Source organism: Ciona intestinalis, chromosome 5 (genome assembly GCF_000224145.3).
Source record: "Ciona intestinalis chromosome 5, KH, whole genome shotgun sequence".
NCBI classification, from domain to species: Eukaryota; Metazoa; Chordata; class Ascidiacea; order Phlebobranchia; family Cionidae; genus Ciona; species Ciona intestinalis.
The window spans coordinates 1,877,045-1,892,363 of record NC_020170.2 but is presented as its reverse complement, the minus strand read 5'-3'; the positions used below and the strand labels follow the sequence as shown (position 1 = coordinate 1,892,363).

Genomic DNA, 15,319 nt, shown 5'->3' with positions numbered 1-15,319 from the left:
AGTTTCAAGGAACATACCATATACACCCTTGGCATCGTATACACTCTTGAATTTGTTCCGCCATTTTGCACATGCGTATAGAAGCGTTGTGGTGCATGCGGTAGGAACCACAGAAATAAAAAAGAATATAACGCGCATCTTCAATGTCGGTAAAGGAGAGAGCATGATACACTCTCTCTCTTTCGCGGGTCATTCCCGTTTACTATTGTAGTAAATGGAATCGAGGGCGTTTTATATGTAGTTCTTCTTCGTGTTTTGACTTAACTTCAAGATATAGGGTGAAACAACTATTTTCTAATATATATATATTTCTAACAAACCGTTTTTTAAAGGTTTTTAATTAAATTTATTTAATATTTAAATTTCTCAAACAAGTGGTAAACTGTAAGCGTTAACCTACCAAATAACTAAACTGGCCTAATAAACTTGAATAGTTCGTGAAGTTTTTTAAATAAACAGCTAAAACCTCCTAAAACTACTATGCGCCTTTCTTTTACAATATAGACCAAGCGAAATGTGGGTGGAGTTGGCGATCACGTGAATAGAAAAAAGAATATAGCCTATCACGTTTTTGGGCAGTTGCGCGCTCTACTCTTTTTCATTTCTGTGGTAGGAACCATATTAACTGCCCTCTGGCGGCTATTTGGAGTCGGGTAATATATAGCGTAACCCATTTTTATTTATTTTTTTACAACGATCACAGTATTGAAACAACAAAGAGAAGGGAATCAACAGCAGAATTCGACAATTATTAACCATAGTCGGATCTATGTTTTACTCACCCCAAACAAACAGTGCATAAGAATACGCCAAACCTTCATTTATGGGTTTTACGGGTTGTGTAGAACAAAATAAACGGATTAACTAAACTACGTAACTTGCTTTATCCTCGCGTGGCCGGAAAACAGTCGTTATAAAATTGATGTTCTGTTTCATACACCTTGTGCAAGCTTACGAGTTTGCCGCTAAGTGTGTTGCCCAAGGACACATGCCCACAATGGTAGCAGCGACGAGCCTTGATCCAAAATTCTAAGGGTTATAGTTATAGACAGACGCGCTAACCAACGTTGCTACTGCGCCAGGCTCGCGTATAACCAATTAACCAACTATAATATGCTTATGTTGCTTACCGTCTGCCTGTGTTTTTGATAGAGTAGGTTTGAATGGGACATTATGGTGAATGTGTAGTTCATTAACAGAACCAATATTATATTCAGTTGGTGAAACACATTCCTGGAGAATTAGATTATAAATAAGTAATTGCCGTTTTGGTCCGATATTCGTTAACAATATTATTGTGGTAAAGACCAAAACGACACGGTATTTTTTAATGTATTGTAGGGTGGGGGAAGACGGGACACCTTTAGCAGACAATATTCAAATATCCTGATCGCGTTTTATATAATTGGCAACGGTCTTAGGGACTCGTGCGGATGCGGTTTTAAATTCTTTGAATGTTCTTTATTTACTACCAAATCAGACAAGAAAATAGAATAAAACGTGTCTCGTCTCCCACCCATATATACTCAGTTTTTGGACAATTTAATTTGCAGTTGTGTTTGTCCTGAACAAAAATGTTAAAGTTAAAGAAAAAAAGCGTTAAAGAAATTGAAATGTTAAAAAAACACCTGTGTTTTGTAACTTTATTAATGCATATATACACTTGCCTACGACTATAAACATAAAGAGAACACAAATAACCTACTTGTTTTTGTTTTTCCGATTCGGAATCCATTGCCGTTTACTTTTGCTCTTACATACAAACCAATCCCTATAGGTAGATAAAAATAAATATCACATCATAAAAAAAACAGTGCAAACATCAGAAGTAGTGCGGTTCTTTAAAATAGAGACGGTATGACTAGTATGATTATTAATATATATGTAAAGAGAGAGAGGGAGTTATGGGTGGGGGAAGAACAGACACATTTAGCATGTAACATCAGAATATCCTGATCCTGTTTTGGACAGGTAGGCTAACAACGGTCTATGGTAGTCGTGAAGATACGCTTTTATAATTCAATGAATATTTTTTGTTTACTACCAAATGGTACGAGAAAATAGAATAAAAGGGTGTACTACCTTCTCCCACTCTACGATATATAATACTTACTTCTGAAAACGTAGATACTTTTATTTTCACAAGTCTAACATGAAGACGTTTAAATAATTCAGATATCCTGAAACATATTTTTAACTTGGTGAGAACCAAAATGGAAGTCTGTTGAAAATACTTTAAATAGTCACCGGTCGTGCTGGGTATCCCGCTAGTTGAATATAAAAGTATATTTCAATAATTGCCGGCGTAAAAATACATTCTAGCGCCATTTTAAATACTGGTCATGTTGCAACTGCGATATATAGTCTTTAATTCGAAATCACGAATACACGACTGCACTTATATACAGCTTTCGTGAACTTTACTCCCTGTACCTGTTGACTTGAATCATTGGTTTATTTATAACCAAACTTGGAGAATCATTGCCAATGTTTCTATGCGTTATTTACCATACAGTCAACGAAACTTGACGGTGGTGAGCAAACAAGTCTACGTCATTCACCAACGAAAAATTGAATGGATAAATAATTTATCTTATATATCCTCGCGTGACCAACTCGCCAATCGTTATAACACGGGTGTTCTGTTTCATTAGCCCTGATGACACTTACGAGTTGTAACATATTTTTTATTTTATTTTTATTTTTTTTTGTATTACTGACATTTGGACAACACATAAAAAGACCGCTGAGTTGGAGAAATTTCCGTTAAAGTTACCTATAGACAAGGACACACCCACATCTAATGGTAGCAAAGTCAAGCCTCGAATTCAGGCCCTGTATGCTATAGTGACAGTATTCCAAAACATATTTTCGAGATGCCGAATTTTTTTTATGTTACCAAGTCAAGGGGCCAAAACAAAGAATTGCTTATATTAATTCCATCGTAAATCTCATTTTAAAATCATGTACGATTACACAACACTTTTAAAAACGATCTGAAAATAGTCAAATATGATTGCATCGGCATAATATGACGACTGTATCTGATGTGCATAGCGGTTAAAACTTGTTCATTGACAAAATGTGATGCAAATATTTTTTAATTATTGTTACATGACGTGTATATAACCTTTAGTTAGCTTTTAGTTCGTCACTGATCATATATAAAGAACCAATCACAGCCCGTTCCTTATCTTTATATAAATATTTATCTGAAGGCCACATATACAGTTCTGCGAATTAAATTTCGAGCTAGAATAATTAACACTTTCCCTTTGATAATTAACCTATGTGTAATCACGGCCTACTAGAGATATCTCTAGTAGGCCGTGGTGTAATAATGAATGTGTGGCGTGCTTCATCCTCGCGTGGAAAGCGGCAGTTGTTATAACACCTCACGCCCGCTTCGAGTACATATACCACTAACTATACAAACCGCACACGTTGACAGTACAAAAAGTAGACGTGTTTAGAAATCCAAGTGAAAATCGGAAGTGAATTATCCATTATTTTGTATAAGTCTCGTATCACTTATTATGGCTTAAGTTAATATTCTTGAATACAATAAGGAAGTCTCGCTTCCACTTTCACAGATCGCAAGGACGTATTTGTTGTAGATTGTAGAAGCATTCAGGGTATTTAAAGTACATGTATTATATGTAATAAACTAGAAACGATTGCTTATGGTTTATTTACGAGCATCGGCCAAGCTGCAAAGAAATAAAAGAACCTGCCTGTCCGCAGTGCTTTGTGAGATATTTTAAAGAGCGACATAATGTGTTTATACGTCTTGTTTGCATATGGCAAAATATATCCTTTTTAATCCTTTTTCGAGGCCTTTTTTTCAGCAAACCTAAAGTTCGCAGCTTGAAGCATTACTTTCATACTACGTTACTTCATTTATTAATTAACCGAATACAAAGATAACTTCGGATTATAAAATAAATGTGAAAATTGTATTGTTCCAATTCAATCCGTTTGTTTGGTATCATGGCATTTTAGAAACTGCAAGGATTTATTCTCGACGTTCGCAAAGTGCGTATAACTCGCCATGTGAGCAAGGAACGTCATTCCACTTAAGACTACCTGCGGCATTGCCACCAACACAATCTTCATTGTTTTCGTAGTCGTTTGGTTCCCCAGGATGCCAGTTTGCCTCACTACTTTTTAGTGGGGAGCCGTCCGCCCAAACAAACCGGCCCTCACCCTGTTTATCAGTGAGACCGATCCAATAGTCTTCCTGTGTCGTAACCGGCAATTGTTTGTGAAGGATTCTGCAGTGATGAAGGCATTTGACACATAAAACATCGTGGATAAAATGTAGTTATAATATATAGTGGTGCGGGGTAAGATGGGACACCTTTAACACATAGTATCCAAATTACCTGATCGTGTTTTATACAATTAACAACAGTCTATGGGAGTCGTGAGGGTACGGTTTTATAATTCTTTGAATGTTTTTGTATACTACCATATGGGCCAAGCAAGTAAAATAAAAAGGTGTCTCATCTTTCCCCACCCTACTATGTATTATATGCAAAAAATCGGCATCCTAATTCGGAAAGTTATAACAATGCATGAAGAGAGACTTCCAAATCCAGTATGTTGCCAAAGTACATACAAACGCCCTTACTTCATAAAATCTCTGTTCTTTGGTCCGTGTACTGCAAGGGTGGCTCCGTATTTACTACATTTTGCGTGAGCTTCGTCGTGGGCCATATTCTTTTCAATAATGAGGTATAGGTAACCGTTTCCCGGTCCGTACCAAACTTGCCCATCAATAACTAAGCAACGTAAACATTTTATTGAAATAAATTTATTAATATGCAAGAAGTGATTCAGTTCCAGTCATTTTTCTAGTGCGCAACAGAAAATTTGGACATTCTTAAAATTAGGAATTGATTTAAACAAGACAAAACAGATACGTACCTTTCATGCATTGGCACACGTTACCTGCAAAAATATGGATATTACTTTTATTGTATTTGTTAATCTATTGACATGGTGCAACATATTCCTCAGAAATAAAACTCACTGTTAATTTCGTTGATGGTTTTTGTCATCAACACCAAATCATTCTCGGCCTTTTCCAACCTTTTCGACAAATCCTGTACTTGGTTCTTCAGCTTAGTCGGAACCCCTGTCGCCCCTTTCGGTCCTCGAGCACCGGTTGGCCCCGCGGGTCCAGGTGGTCCTCGGACGCCCCTTAATGGCGGCCTACCACTCTCTGAACAAGTTAAGTAAGTTTGGTCTCCGGCATGCACTGCTACATGTAGACCGATGATGAACAAAACGCACACTTTGAACGAAAACATTTTTAAAGGCTATAAGTGCTGAAAAATATTATTGATTAGTGTAACCCTGGTAAAAGTGACGTACCACTTATTCTATACAACCACAGCCTACCCATGTTTTCAATGGTTGTTTGAGAATGGGACACCGCGACTCGATACTTGGCTTATATAGAACGACATTTTTATTTGTTACGATTTAATATTAATGCCAAGTTTCCAATTTCTTGTTGGTTGGATTTAAAGAGGTTTTTCTTGGGTAACATGGAACTCTTTAAACTAAAAAGAGGTCTTAAAAATAAGGTGTTTGAACTAGGAACTCGTGAAATGCATTATAGTTTTCAGGAACTATTTCCATGCGCATAATATATTTGTCTATGGGGTTAATGGCCTCTATGAATTGCGGTGATTAAACTTTAGTACCAATGTATAATATAAACTTGTGTAATAAATTAATATTACAAAACAACTTCAAAACGACGTGCGCCGCAATGCAAACCCGGCTCCGTCTTCCAAAAAAACAAGAATGGAATATGACTATAAAACAGATCGACGAAAAGGTATCTATATGCCCACGACGTGCTCATAAACAGATCAGAGCTATAATTAATAGACACGCATCGCAATAAAATATTTGTGTTAATATGCAACGTACAAATCCGAAAAACCTGTTTTGAATTGTAAACTGACATTAAAAACGGATGACACGCTATTGCCGCAGAGTGCATTGCCCGTTAACACATGACTTGACCATGGTGGTAACAGCCATAACGCACTTCGAAAAATGTGTACACATTGGCATTGTGGTGTGAATGAATGTAAACGAAAGTATATATTATCCTCGCGTGGTGGGGCACCGACATTCGTTATAACACGGCTGTTCTGTTTCATTAACCTCGCGCTTGCTTACGAGTTATCACATAATATCTGCTAATGAGCTGACAATACAGAAATGAACTATGTAGGTACAAAAACTCTTATACAATAAAACAACGCACTGGTATGCATAAACTTGTATTCCGATCTAGACACATTACTACATCAAAAGTAAAACAGAGACATAACATCCGCAAAATAATCTGCATCAGTTCGTCAAGAATCGTTTACCGTCTGTTGTCATTGTCCTGAAATAGAAAACGTTGACTTATAAGGTACAAAACGTGTAAGTAAAAGATAAGAAACCGAAAAATTAAATGAAATATTAGAAAAGCGTTAAGCATGCAGTAAACTATTCATACACATCAGCCATGCTTACACTATTATATTACAGTATAACATCTGTGTTGTTTACCTGTCGTTACTGTTTGGTTAGATGAAAGATTTACTGAAGAAGATCTTCAAAATGGTTTTCCATTATTTGATCTAGAAAAAATAAATATATTTGTATTCTGTTATGACAAGACGTAACTACTTGTAGGTATTAGAACATCTCGAAGAAAACTTACCCATAAGTGCGGCTTGCAATCTGTAAAAATAAAAACGGAGATAAGTAAGTGACAATATTTATCAGATGGATTAAATTAATTTTAATCTAAGTTACCTTTTGTTGTTCCATGACCAGTGTCCTGACTCTTTACCGTTTCCACCAGCAGAAGCACCAGCAGAAACTCCAGTAGAAGCACCAGCAGAAGCACCACCGTTACCACCGATATTGCCGCCGATAGAAGCACCAACTGGTCCAAGCAGTGGAAGATCGACAGAGGCGCCAAGACCAGCACCAAGTCCACCGTTTTCTCCAGCAGAAGCACCGCCGTGACCACCAGCAGAAGCACCACCGTTACCACCGATATTGCCGCCGATAGAAGCACCAACTGGTCCAAGCAGTGGAAGATCGACAGAAGCACCAAGACCAGCGCCAAGTCCACTGTTTCCTCCAGCAGAAGCACCACCATTACCACCAAGATTACCGCCAAGAGAAGCACCGACTGGTCCGACGATTGGGAGATCGACTGAAGCGCCAAGACCACCACCTAACCAACCATTCCCACCAGTGGAAGCACCGCCGTGACCACCAGCAGAAGCACCACCGTGACCACCAGCAGAAGCACCACCATTACCACCAAGATTGCCTCCGATGGAAGCACCAACTGGTCCAAGAAGTGGGAGATCGACAGAGGCGCCAAGACCAGCACCAAGTCCACTGTTTCCTCCAGCAGAAGCACCACCATTACCACCAAGATTACCGCCAAGAGAAGCACCGACTGGTCCGACGATTGGGAGATCGACTGAAGCGCCAAGACCACCACCTAACCAACCATTCCCACCAGTGGAAGCACCGCCGTTACCACCAGCAGAAGCACCACCATTACCACCAAGATTGCCTCCGATGGAAGCACCAACTGGTCCAAGAAGTGGAAGATCGACAGAGGCGCCAAGACCAGCACCAAGTCCACCGTTTCCTCCAGCAGAAGCACCGCCATCACCACCAGCAGAAGCACCACCATGGCCACTAAACCAACCGCTTCCACCAGTTGAAGCTTCGCCATCACCACTAGCAGATGCACCAGAATCAACACCAGCAGAAGCACCACCGTTACCACCAGCAGAAGCACCACCGTGACCATTAAACCAACCGCTTCCGCCAGTTGAAGGTTCGCCATCACCACCAGCAGATGCACCAGCATCAATTCCAGCATCGATGCCAGCGGATGCACCGCCATTACCACCAGCAGAAGAACTACCATGACCGTTAAACCAACCGCTTCCACCAGTTGAGGCTTCGCCATCACCACCAGCAGATGCACCAGCATTAACACCAGCAGATGCACCGCTATTACCACCAGCAGAGGCACCACCGTGACCGTTAAACCAACCGCTTCCGCCAGTTGAGACTTCGCCATCACCACCAGCATCGATACCAGCATCAACACCAGCGGATGCACCGCTATTACCACCAGCAGAAGCACCACCGTGACCGTTAAACCAACCGCTTCCCACCAGTTGAAGCACCGCCATCACCACCAGCATCGATACCAGCATCAACACCGATTGGTCCAAGAAGTGGAAGATCGACTGAAGCGCCGAGACCAGCACCAAGTCCACCGTTTCCACCAGCAGAAGCACCACCATTACCACCAAGATTGCCGCCAAGAGAGGCACCGATTGGTCCAAGAAGTGGGAGATCGACTGAAGCGCCGAGATCACCACCCAACCAACCGTTTGCACCAGAAGAAGCACCACCGTTACCACCAGCAGAAGCACCATTATTACCACCAAGATTGCCGCCAAGAGAGGCACCGATTGGTCCAAGAAGTGGGAGATCGACTGAAGCGCCGAGATCACCACCCAACCAACCGTTTGCACCAGAAGAAGCACCACCGTTACCACCAGCAGAAGCACCATTATTACCACCAAGATTGCCGCCTAAGGAAGCACCGATTGGTCCAAGAAGTGGGAGATCGACTGAAGCGCCGAGACCTGCACCAAGTCCACCGTTTCCACCAGATTGGCCATCAGCGCATGAGCATTCTTTATGACCACCATTGCCACCCAGGGAACCGCCGATAGATGCTCCGACTGGGCCAAGCAAAGGTAAATCAACTGACGCACCAAGCCCAGCATTAGCGCCGTGGTTACTGTCACCACCTGACCACCCACCGCTGTTACCGGCAAGCCATTCGGCATCAGCGTTAACCAACAGAAGAGCAAAGAAGCAAGCTATTCTCATCTTGATGAATTAAGATAAGATAATGATTTCTGAGTTAGAACAGGCGTCTTTTATACCAATGTGGATACTTTCCGAGTAACTGGTTTTGATTTGGTACAAACAGTTTTTCTTCCTAGGTTTTGCTCTCATATTATTCTTTTCCTGTTGTGAAACTGTGTCAATCATAAAATTGTTATAAGGACATCAGGAAATACTTGTGGCAGTTTGTCAGATGATAAACGCCGTTAACGATTTTTAACGATACTTTTCATTGAAAAGCGGAAACAAAATCGATAAGTTGTCACTTTATTAAGCACAAATAAGTCTAACGGTGCGTTGTGGGTAAAAAGTTCTTATAAAACTATTTCTTCGAAATAATGTTGTATTGGCATGTTTTTCTAACCGCATTAATTCGCACAAACTATTAGCATTTTCTACGAGCATATTTAATAGCCTACTGTGGGAAAAAGTTGTGTGACCGACCACATTATACTCTTACGCTTATAATAACGTTATAATCAAAGAGTAATAACGTATTATAAAAACGTTAATATACCGAAAACTAATATCGCTTATAATCCGTATAGGAACTATAATACTGTTTTTCTGAAAAAATGTTAGGAGGTGCACAGAGCGTTACTAAAGCCATAAAATATCAATGTAAATATTACGGTAGTATTCATACAATTTTAAACTTTTTAAAACAATTTTAAACCTTTTTGTAATGGTAAAAATATCAATTTAAAACCTAGAAAATTTAGAAACTTGCGCCACTTAGCGGGCTACATTGCGTGGTCTTTATATTTTACCGCGCGTAATATATTTTATCTTAGATCAAACTGCTAAGTCAGCTAAAGTCGACTTTTTGCATGTAAACAGCTTTGCTTTAACTTAAAACATCTCGAAGTTGTTTAGGACGAGCCAGTGTAATTGTTCATTCAAGAATTTAAAGTCGGGGCTTGCAGAATTTATTGGTAAGTATAACAGATTATAGGTACATATTTCGGTGCCCACCCATATTTTTACTTTAGAACTGTTTAGGTATTTGGCCATGTACCCCATTTCTAAAGTATATTTCTCATACTGTTTGGTATGCATTAGATATTTTATGCAATTGAAATAGCAATTCTTGGAAATGATTTAAAAATAAATGTTTATCATCTGATGTTATCATTTTGCTTAGATGTATTAGTATTATATTAATTATGTATGTGTTACTTTTAGTCAAAATTCTGACTGTAATATTGTTTACACTACCGGTCAGAAGCCCTTCATCCTCTAGGCTACTTAAAATGTAGTTTTAAAACAGATTGATATACCTTTGCCATTATTTATCCTTAATGTTTGAGTCATGCTAATAAAACTTAGGAAACACTAACTAGTGACTAGTCTATTACTTATGACTTGCCATTTTACTATTGTTACATTTATTTTTAACACACTATAATAAAATAAGATGTCGTTACATTTACATAAACACTTTGTTTTATCTGCAGATCATCAAATATTGTCATCAGATCTGTGAATTATGGTAATTATGTAACATATTTATATAGGCTTATTGGTGCTAGTTATAATCCCCACATTATTTGCTAACCACAAACCACTAGCCTCTAACCTATTGTATACTGTTTGGTCTACAGTTTGACCTTATAAGTTTGTATGTACTACATTATCTGTTTATAAATGATTTCTAAATGAACAATAAATAAAATGGACGTTTATTTATTTTAATAAACTGACAGGAGTGACCAGAATCAAAGAATGGAACTGTATAAAATATTATGTGTTTTTACAATTAAAGGAATACTGGTTGAAGCCTTTTAAAAAAATGTGTATATATTGGCTATATAGGCTATAGCCATGTAGGCCTATACATAGGCTAAGGCTATATAACAATATTTTTATTGATTTTTTTTGTGTTTACAGGCACGAAGCGCTGAAAAAGCTGTGTAAGTTATTTTTATTATATAATTGTTGCTTTTTAACTTAAAGGACGGGTTTAGATATTTCGTTAACCAATGCACACTATTTACCATTATAATGTAAAGTATCAACTCTTTCTAATTAAACTAGAATGCCACTGTTTTATATGTAAGTGGCAGGTAAGTTTACATTATAACACAGGTTAATCTAAGCCTTAAACCCAGTATCCTCTAGTTAAGGGGCAGGCACTTTAACCATTGTGCCTAGAGCAACCTTGTATAAGTTTTTTTTTAATTCTGTATGGGTGAGGTTCTAGAGTTAGGGATTTGTGATTTAGGCCGGATATGGCCCATTTTCCTATATAAGTTTGAATATAATTTTTTATACCTCTCACAGTACGGCTCTTGCTCGTTTTCGCAAGATGAAATTAGAAGAAGGGAAGTTTGTAGAGCGTCGACCTTTTCTTGCAACTGATTGTCGAAGTTTAAGGAAATGTGAAAAATGGAGGCGACAAATAATTGGGGAAATATCAAGAAAAGTTTCACAAATACAAAACGCTGGACTTAGCGATTTTCAGTAAGTATAGAATACAGATATTATATGTGAGATATATAGACATGCAAAATGCACTATAGTAGTGACTGACTAAAAATAGCTGGCAACATTAGGTCCAGCAGAATAATTGAATCTAAACATAAAACTTTAAATCCTAGACATTTCCATTGGCCATTTATTTCTATGATTAAAAATTGGTATACTATTCAGCTTGCCGCAGACCCACTGTGTTACTCATTTTTATAAAGAACACATGCAACCATTTTAGATTTACACTATGCTTGGTAAAAACAATTCATATAATTTGCTATTTGCGAACCAGAATTTAAACCGATAACATAGCTCTGATAATTTTTAACTTATTGTTTACTGTTTATTTCTATATCATAGCTGTAATAATATTTAAATGATTCTCAACACACCATAACAGGGTACACTAAGAAAACACTAAATAATCTTCATATTTTTTAATCTTTATTATAATATCCAGGCTGCGAGATTTAAACGATGAAATCAACAAACTAATTCGCGAGAAAGGTCATTGGCAAGATCGTATTATAGAACTTGGTGGTCCTAACTACTGGAAGATTGGTCCCAAGATGCTTGATCATGATGGTAAAGAGGTTCCTGGTAATCGTGGATACAAGTGAGTCTTATAGTGGTAATACCTGATTTTGTGTATATTTCTTATCTTAATCTTTTGAAAAAACCAGGGTGTTTTTTAGGCAGTATATGCGTATTAAAGGCGCATGTATGCCAATCAAAAAACTTTTAGTTGTTGCATTATCAACAGTTTGTCTGTTACTATGTGTAATTGTGTACTCAGATTAAGATAAATATATACCATAAATAATTAATCCTACGTATGCATACCCCTGTTAGACACTTATGTTTTCTGCTCAATTCTACATGGGTAAGGACATAAGGTCAAATGATGGAGCCTGCAAAGCAACCTAAGGTGTAGGCTCAAGTTAGCCGATTGCCCCAAATTGGCTATTTAAGATGTTTTTTGCCTATTGCAAATGTATATGTTTATCCATTATGTGATTTGGACTTCTGTAATGTGATTTTCACTCATAAAATTTAATTACATTCACTTTCTATACTAATTTTATTTAAGTTGACATCTTTTAACGGTATTGAGTTAATTTATACATATATATAGTTATAGTATAATAATTGACAATGACATCTAAAAAATGATTTCAAAGCCGCATTTGCTTTTAATAAAAATAGATTTACAATGCATTCAAAGTTGTAAATAAAAAGAATGTAATTCCCATAATTTTCAACTACATTTTTCATGCGTATAGAGAATGTATTAAACATATATTTTGGCAAACTCATTCATATGTATTGTTCAATTATTTTTAACTATATATATATTTGTAATAAATTATTCAGATATTTTGGTGCTGCCAAGGATTTACCTGGTGTGAGAGATCTATTTCAAAAAGATGGTAAGTCCAAAGTTATTACTAAACAAGTATTTTATTAAGTAGGGCTACCTTACCTAAATCTGTATTAAGCAATTTAATCAGTGATTAAATATTTATTTAGTTGTATAAAATGTCTCACTTATTGATGGTAATAGTAACTAATAAAAGGGAATATATGTAACATGTACAGATTATAATTGTGAGAGTTTGCTCTTTTTTTTCTCTTTCTTTATCTTAGCTCCGAAGAAAACGAGGAAAACAAGAGGAGCATTGATGAAGAACATTGATGCGGATTATTACGGATACCGAGATGAAGATGACGGGGTGATCGTTCCTCTGGAGGAAGAACTTGAGAAAAAATGTAATTTTTGACTTAAAAACATACATTTTGATGTTAAATGTGTCATAAAACGTTTTTTGATTTAATTAAAACTCTCCGGACTGTGCACTCTGAGGTTCAATCAATTTTTGCAGTTTTTTTAATATTTATTTAGTTATGAAAACAGTAGGAATTTTTTTTCAACACTTTTCAATCTCAAGTATAAGAGAGATTTTAAATAGGACATAAACGCGACCTAAATAAAATACATTATTAGCAAAGTAATAACTTACCAAGAAGTTTTTTGAACTTAACCCAAATACAAGCATATGTGTATATATATATAATTTTAATCGTAAAAAGAGTCCGTTAAATTTTTAATTTATTTTTGTTCTCTACCTCTACCTAGTGGTAGAAGAAGCAATTGCAGCTTGGAAGGAGAAGAAGGGGGAAGATTTAAAAGAAGAGGAAGATATTTACACAACAACAAAGATCGAGATTCCTGATGTTGACGATCAAGAAAGTTTTCAGGTAAATTTTCTTTCCAAAACAATTTTACAGTTATATGAACATTTTGATAATCGATATGTTTACATTTTCCTAAAGCTTTTGTGGGAAAGTATTCCATTTACATTAGTAACTAATACGTAGACACTATGCACTATGCAGTATCTATTAACATTTTTTATTTATATTTTTAAATACGATAGCAAAGGTCATAACATTTAAAAAAACGAATAGAAGGGAATTGACAAAAAACAGTTGCGCTATTAATAAAAGATTGGATAAAGAGCGTCAGTTAAAAGCATAGCTATTAAACCCAACTTATGGTGAATTGAGTTGTTGGAACTAGATAAAACAAGTGACCATGTAATTTGTGGAAAGGCGTACGTAACGACTTTAATTGTATTTTAGTTTCGAGAGGTCCAAACGCAAGAAGGGGCTCGGCCGTTCGTAGCTCACGTCCCTGTTCCCACGCAACATGACGTAGAGGAAGCTCTTCTTAAACGAAAGAAAATGGAATTACTGGAAAGATACGCGAGTGAAACGTTGCAAGCACAAAGTGCGGAAGCAAGGACATTAATGGGCGTATGATAAGAACGGGTTGCTATTGGCCAGTTGTTGTTAATGGCGGACAGTAATGTCCGTATTATGGAACCCGGGATGTTGCCTTTATTTTTGTACATCACGTTTAAACTCATTGTATAATAAACGAATACTAAAATAAACGATCATCGCAGGGTACAGTGTGGTATTTGTGTAAACATCATTTATGTAAAATGTGAATAAATGACTGCGAGTCATTTATCCTCAGTCGGCGGGGCATCGACAAATAAATCACTGTAATTTGTAGCTTTGTTGGTAATTATTTTATACGGATTTTTTACAATGGAAGATACGTCTGGCCTCAAACCGGTAACTTCTTGACAAGAGACAGACTAAAAAAACTCTGTCGGTGACTATTGCCATTTTCTGGCAACTTAACGAATTATTAAGGGTGTAGGCGGTAATGGTATTGTGTAACGTGTCGTGAGGATACGATTTTATAATTCTTTGAATGTACCTTGTTTACCACCAATGGGGCGAGAAAATGGAATATAAAGGTGTCCCATCTTCCCCACCCTATTATACTATGACTGATCGTCGTGGCAAATTTGCGCTAAACAAACATGATATGTCCATCAAGTTTATAATTAGTGTTCCTCATCTCACCGTTAACGAGCAGCAATACATAATGCATACTTTAAATTGCTCCGTTGGTATCTTTGTAATAACAGTTATATTGGACAAATCGCTGTCGATGCGCCGGGTTTGCCGCTTCTTTTCCCCGCGGGATCTCGCACAATTCCCGGGGCTTACGAATGCCAATAATTGAGCGATATTGCTTGCCGTTTGATTTTAATGAGCGCCTAACAAGATCCCAGAGCATGACATACGTCACTGGCTTCCATATAATGATTGATGTGGCGAAGGGCCAACTACTGCAGGGCCAAATTAGTGCGTATTTATGTTTGTTATGTATGTATAGATTTTCTGTGTCTCCGCTATAAAAACACGCGTTCGTAGCAGCATGGTAATAGAAAGAATTGACGGTAGAGTCCAATCAAATGCAAAGTTATATGTTTTCAGTTGTAACCGATAA

The 15,319-nt window shown here is 37.3% G+C and overlaps 3 protein-coding genes across 3 annotated transcripts; 1 reads left to right on the top strand and 2 right to left on the bottom strand.

The window, feature by feature from the left end:
- Positions 1–3,500: 3,500 nt before the first annotated feature.
- Positions 3,501–5,335, bottom strand: LOC100177772 (C-type lectin mannose-binding isoform-like). Its single transcript, XM_002128989.2, has 4 exons — positions 5,036–5,335; positions 4,930–4,953; positions 4,634–4,784; positions 3,501–4,274 (listed from the first exon to the last, which is right to left on the bottom strand). The coding sequence occupies exons 1-4, from the start codon at positions 5,313–5,315 to the stop codon at positions 4,016–4,018; spliced, it is 714 nt and encodes a 237-aa protein (XP_002129025.1). The 5' UTR covers positions 5,316–5,335; the 3' UTR covers positions 3,501–4,015.
- Positions 5,336–6,289: 954 nt separating this feature from the next.
- LOC100187230 (glycine-rich cell wall structural protein-like) lies at positions 6,290–8,715 on the bottom strand. Its single transcript, XM_026834589.1, has 5 exons — positions 8,347–8,715; positions 6,832–8,232; positions 6,737–6,756; positions 6,583–6,653; positions 6,290–6,415 (listed from the first exon to the last, which is right to left on the bottom strand). Exons 1-4 carry the CDS (start codon positions 8,631–8,633, stop codon positions 6,613–6,615), a joined length of 1,749 nt encoding a protein of 582 aa, XP_026690390.1. The 5' UTR covers positions 8,634–8,715; the 3' UTR covers positions 6,290–6,415; positions 6,583–6,612.
- A 1,031-nt stretch (positions 8,716–9,746) lies between these two features.
- On the top strand, positions 9,747–14,421 carry LOC100175454 (pre-mRNA-splicing factor ISY1 homolog). The gene is made up of 9 exons (XM_002129105.4): positions 9,747–9,911; positions 10,434–10,468; positions 10,867–10,889; positions 11,260–11,439; positions 11,909–12,064; positions 12,823–12,878; positions 13,096–13,218; positions 13,586–13,707; positions 14,092–14,421. Exons 2-9 carry the CDS (start codon positions 10,466–10,468, stop codon positions 14,269–14,271), a joined length of 843 nt encoding a protein of 280 aa, XP_002129141.1. The 5' UTR covers positions 9,747–9,911; positions 10,434–10,465; the 3' UTR covers positions 14,272–14,421.
- The last annotated feature ends 898 nt before the right edge of the window (positions 14,422–15,319 follow it).

What these genes read in the sequence shown, in the direction of transcription:
- LOC100187230 (XM_026834589.1), bottom strand. Translation starts at nt 8,633, where the DNA reads ATGGTGCTTCTGCTGGTGGTAACGGTGGTGCTTCTTCTGGTGCAAACG. An exon ending in TGGTCATGGAACAACAAAAG is followed by an intron (nt 6,757 to 6,831) that starts GTAACTTAGATT and finishes TTATTTTTACAG; the next exon opens with ATTGCAAGCCGCACTTATGG. An exon ending in ATTGCAAGCCGCACTTATGG is followed by an intron (nt 6,654 to 6,736) that starts GTAAGTTTTCTT and finishes TATTTTTTCTAG; the next exon opens with ATCAAATAATGGAAAACCAT.
- LOC100177772 (XM_002128989.2), bottom strand. Translation starts at nt 5,315, where the DNA reads ATGTTTTCGTTCAAAGTGTGCGTTTTGTTCATCATCGGTCTACATGTA. An exon ending in AACCATCAACGAAATTAACA is followed by an intron (nt 4,954 to 5,035) that starts GTGAGTTTTATT and finishes ATATTTTTGCAG; the next exon opens with GTAACGTGTGCCAATGCATG. An exon ending in CGTGTGCCAATGCATGAAAG is followed by an intron (nt 4,785 to 4,929) that starts GTACGTATCTGT and finishes TACGTTGCTTAG; the next exon opens with TTATTGATGGGCAAGTTTGG.
- LOC100175454 (XM_002129105.4), top strand. An exon ending in CGAAGCGCTGAAAAAGCTGT is followed by an intron (nt 10,890 to 11,259) that starts GTAAGTTATTTT and finishes TACCTCTCACAG; the next exon opens with TACGGCTCTTGCTCGTTTTC. An exon ending in ACGATCAAGAAAGTTTTCAG is followed by an intron (nt 13,708 to 14,091) that starts GTAAATTTTCTT and finishes ATTGTATTTTAG; the next exon opens with TTTCGAGAGGTCCAAACGCA.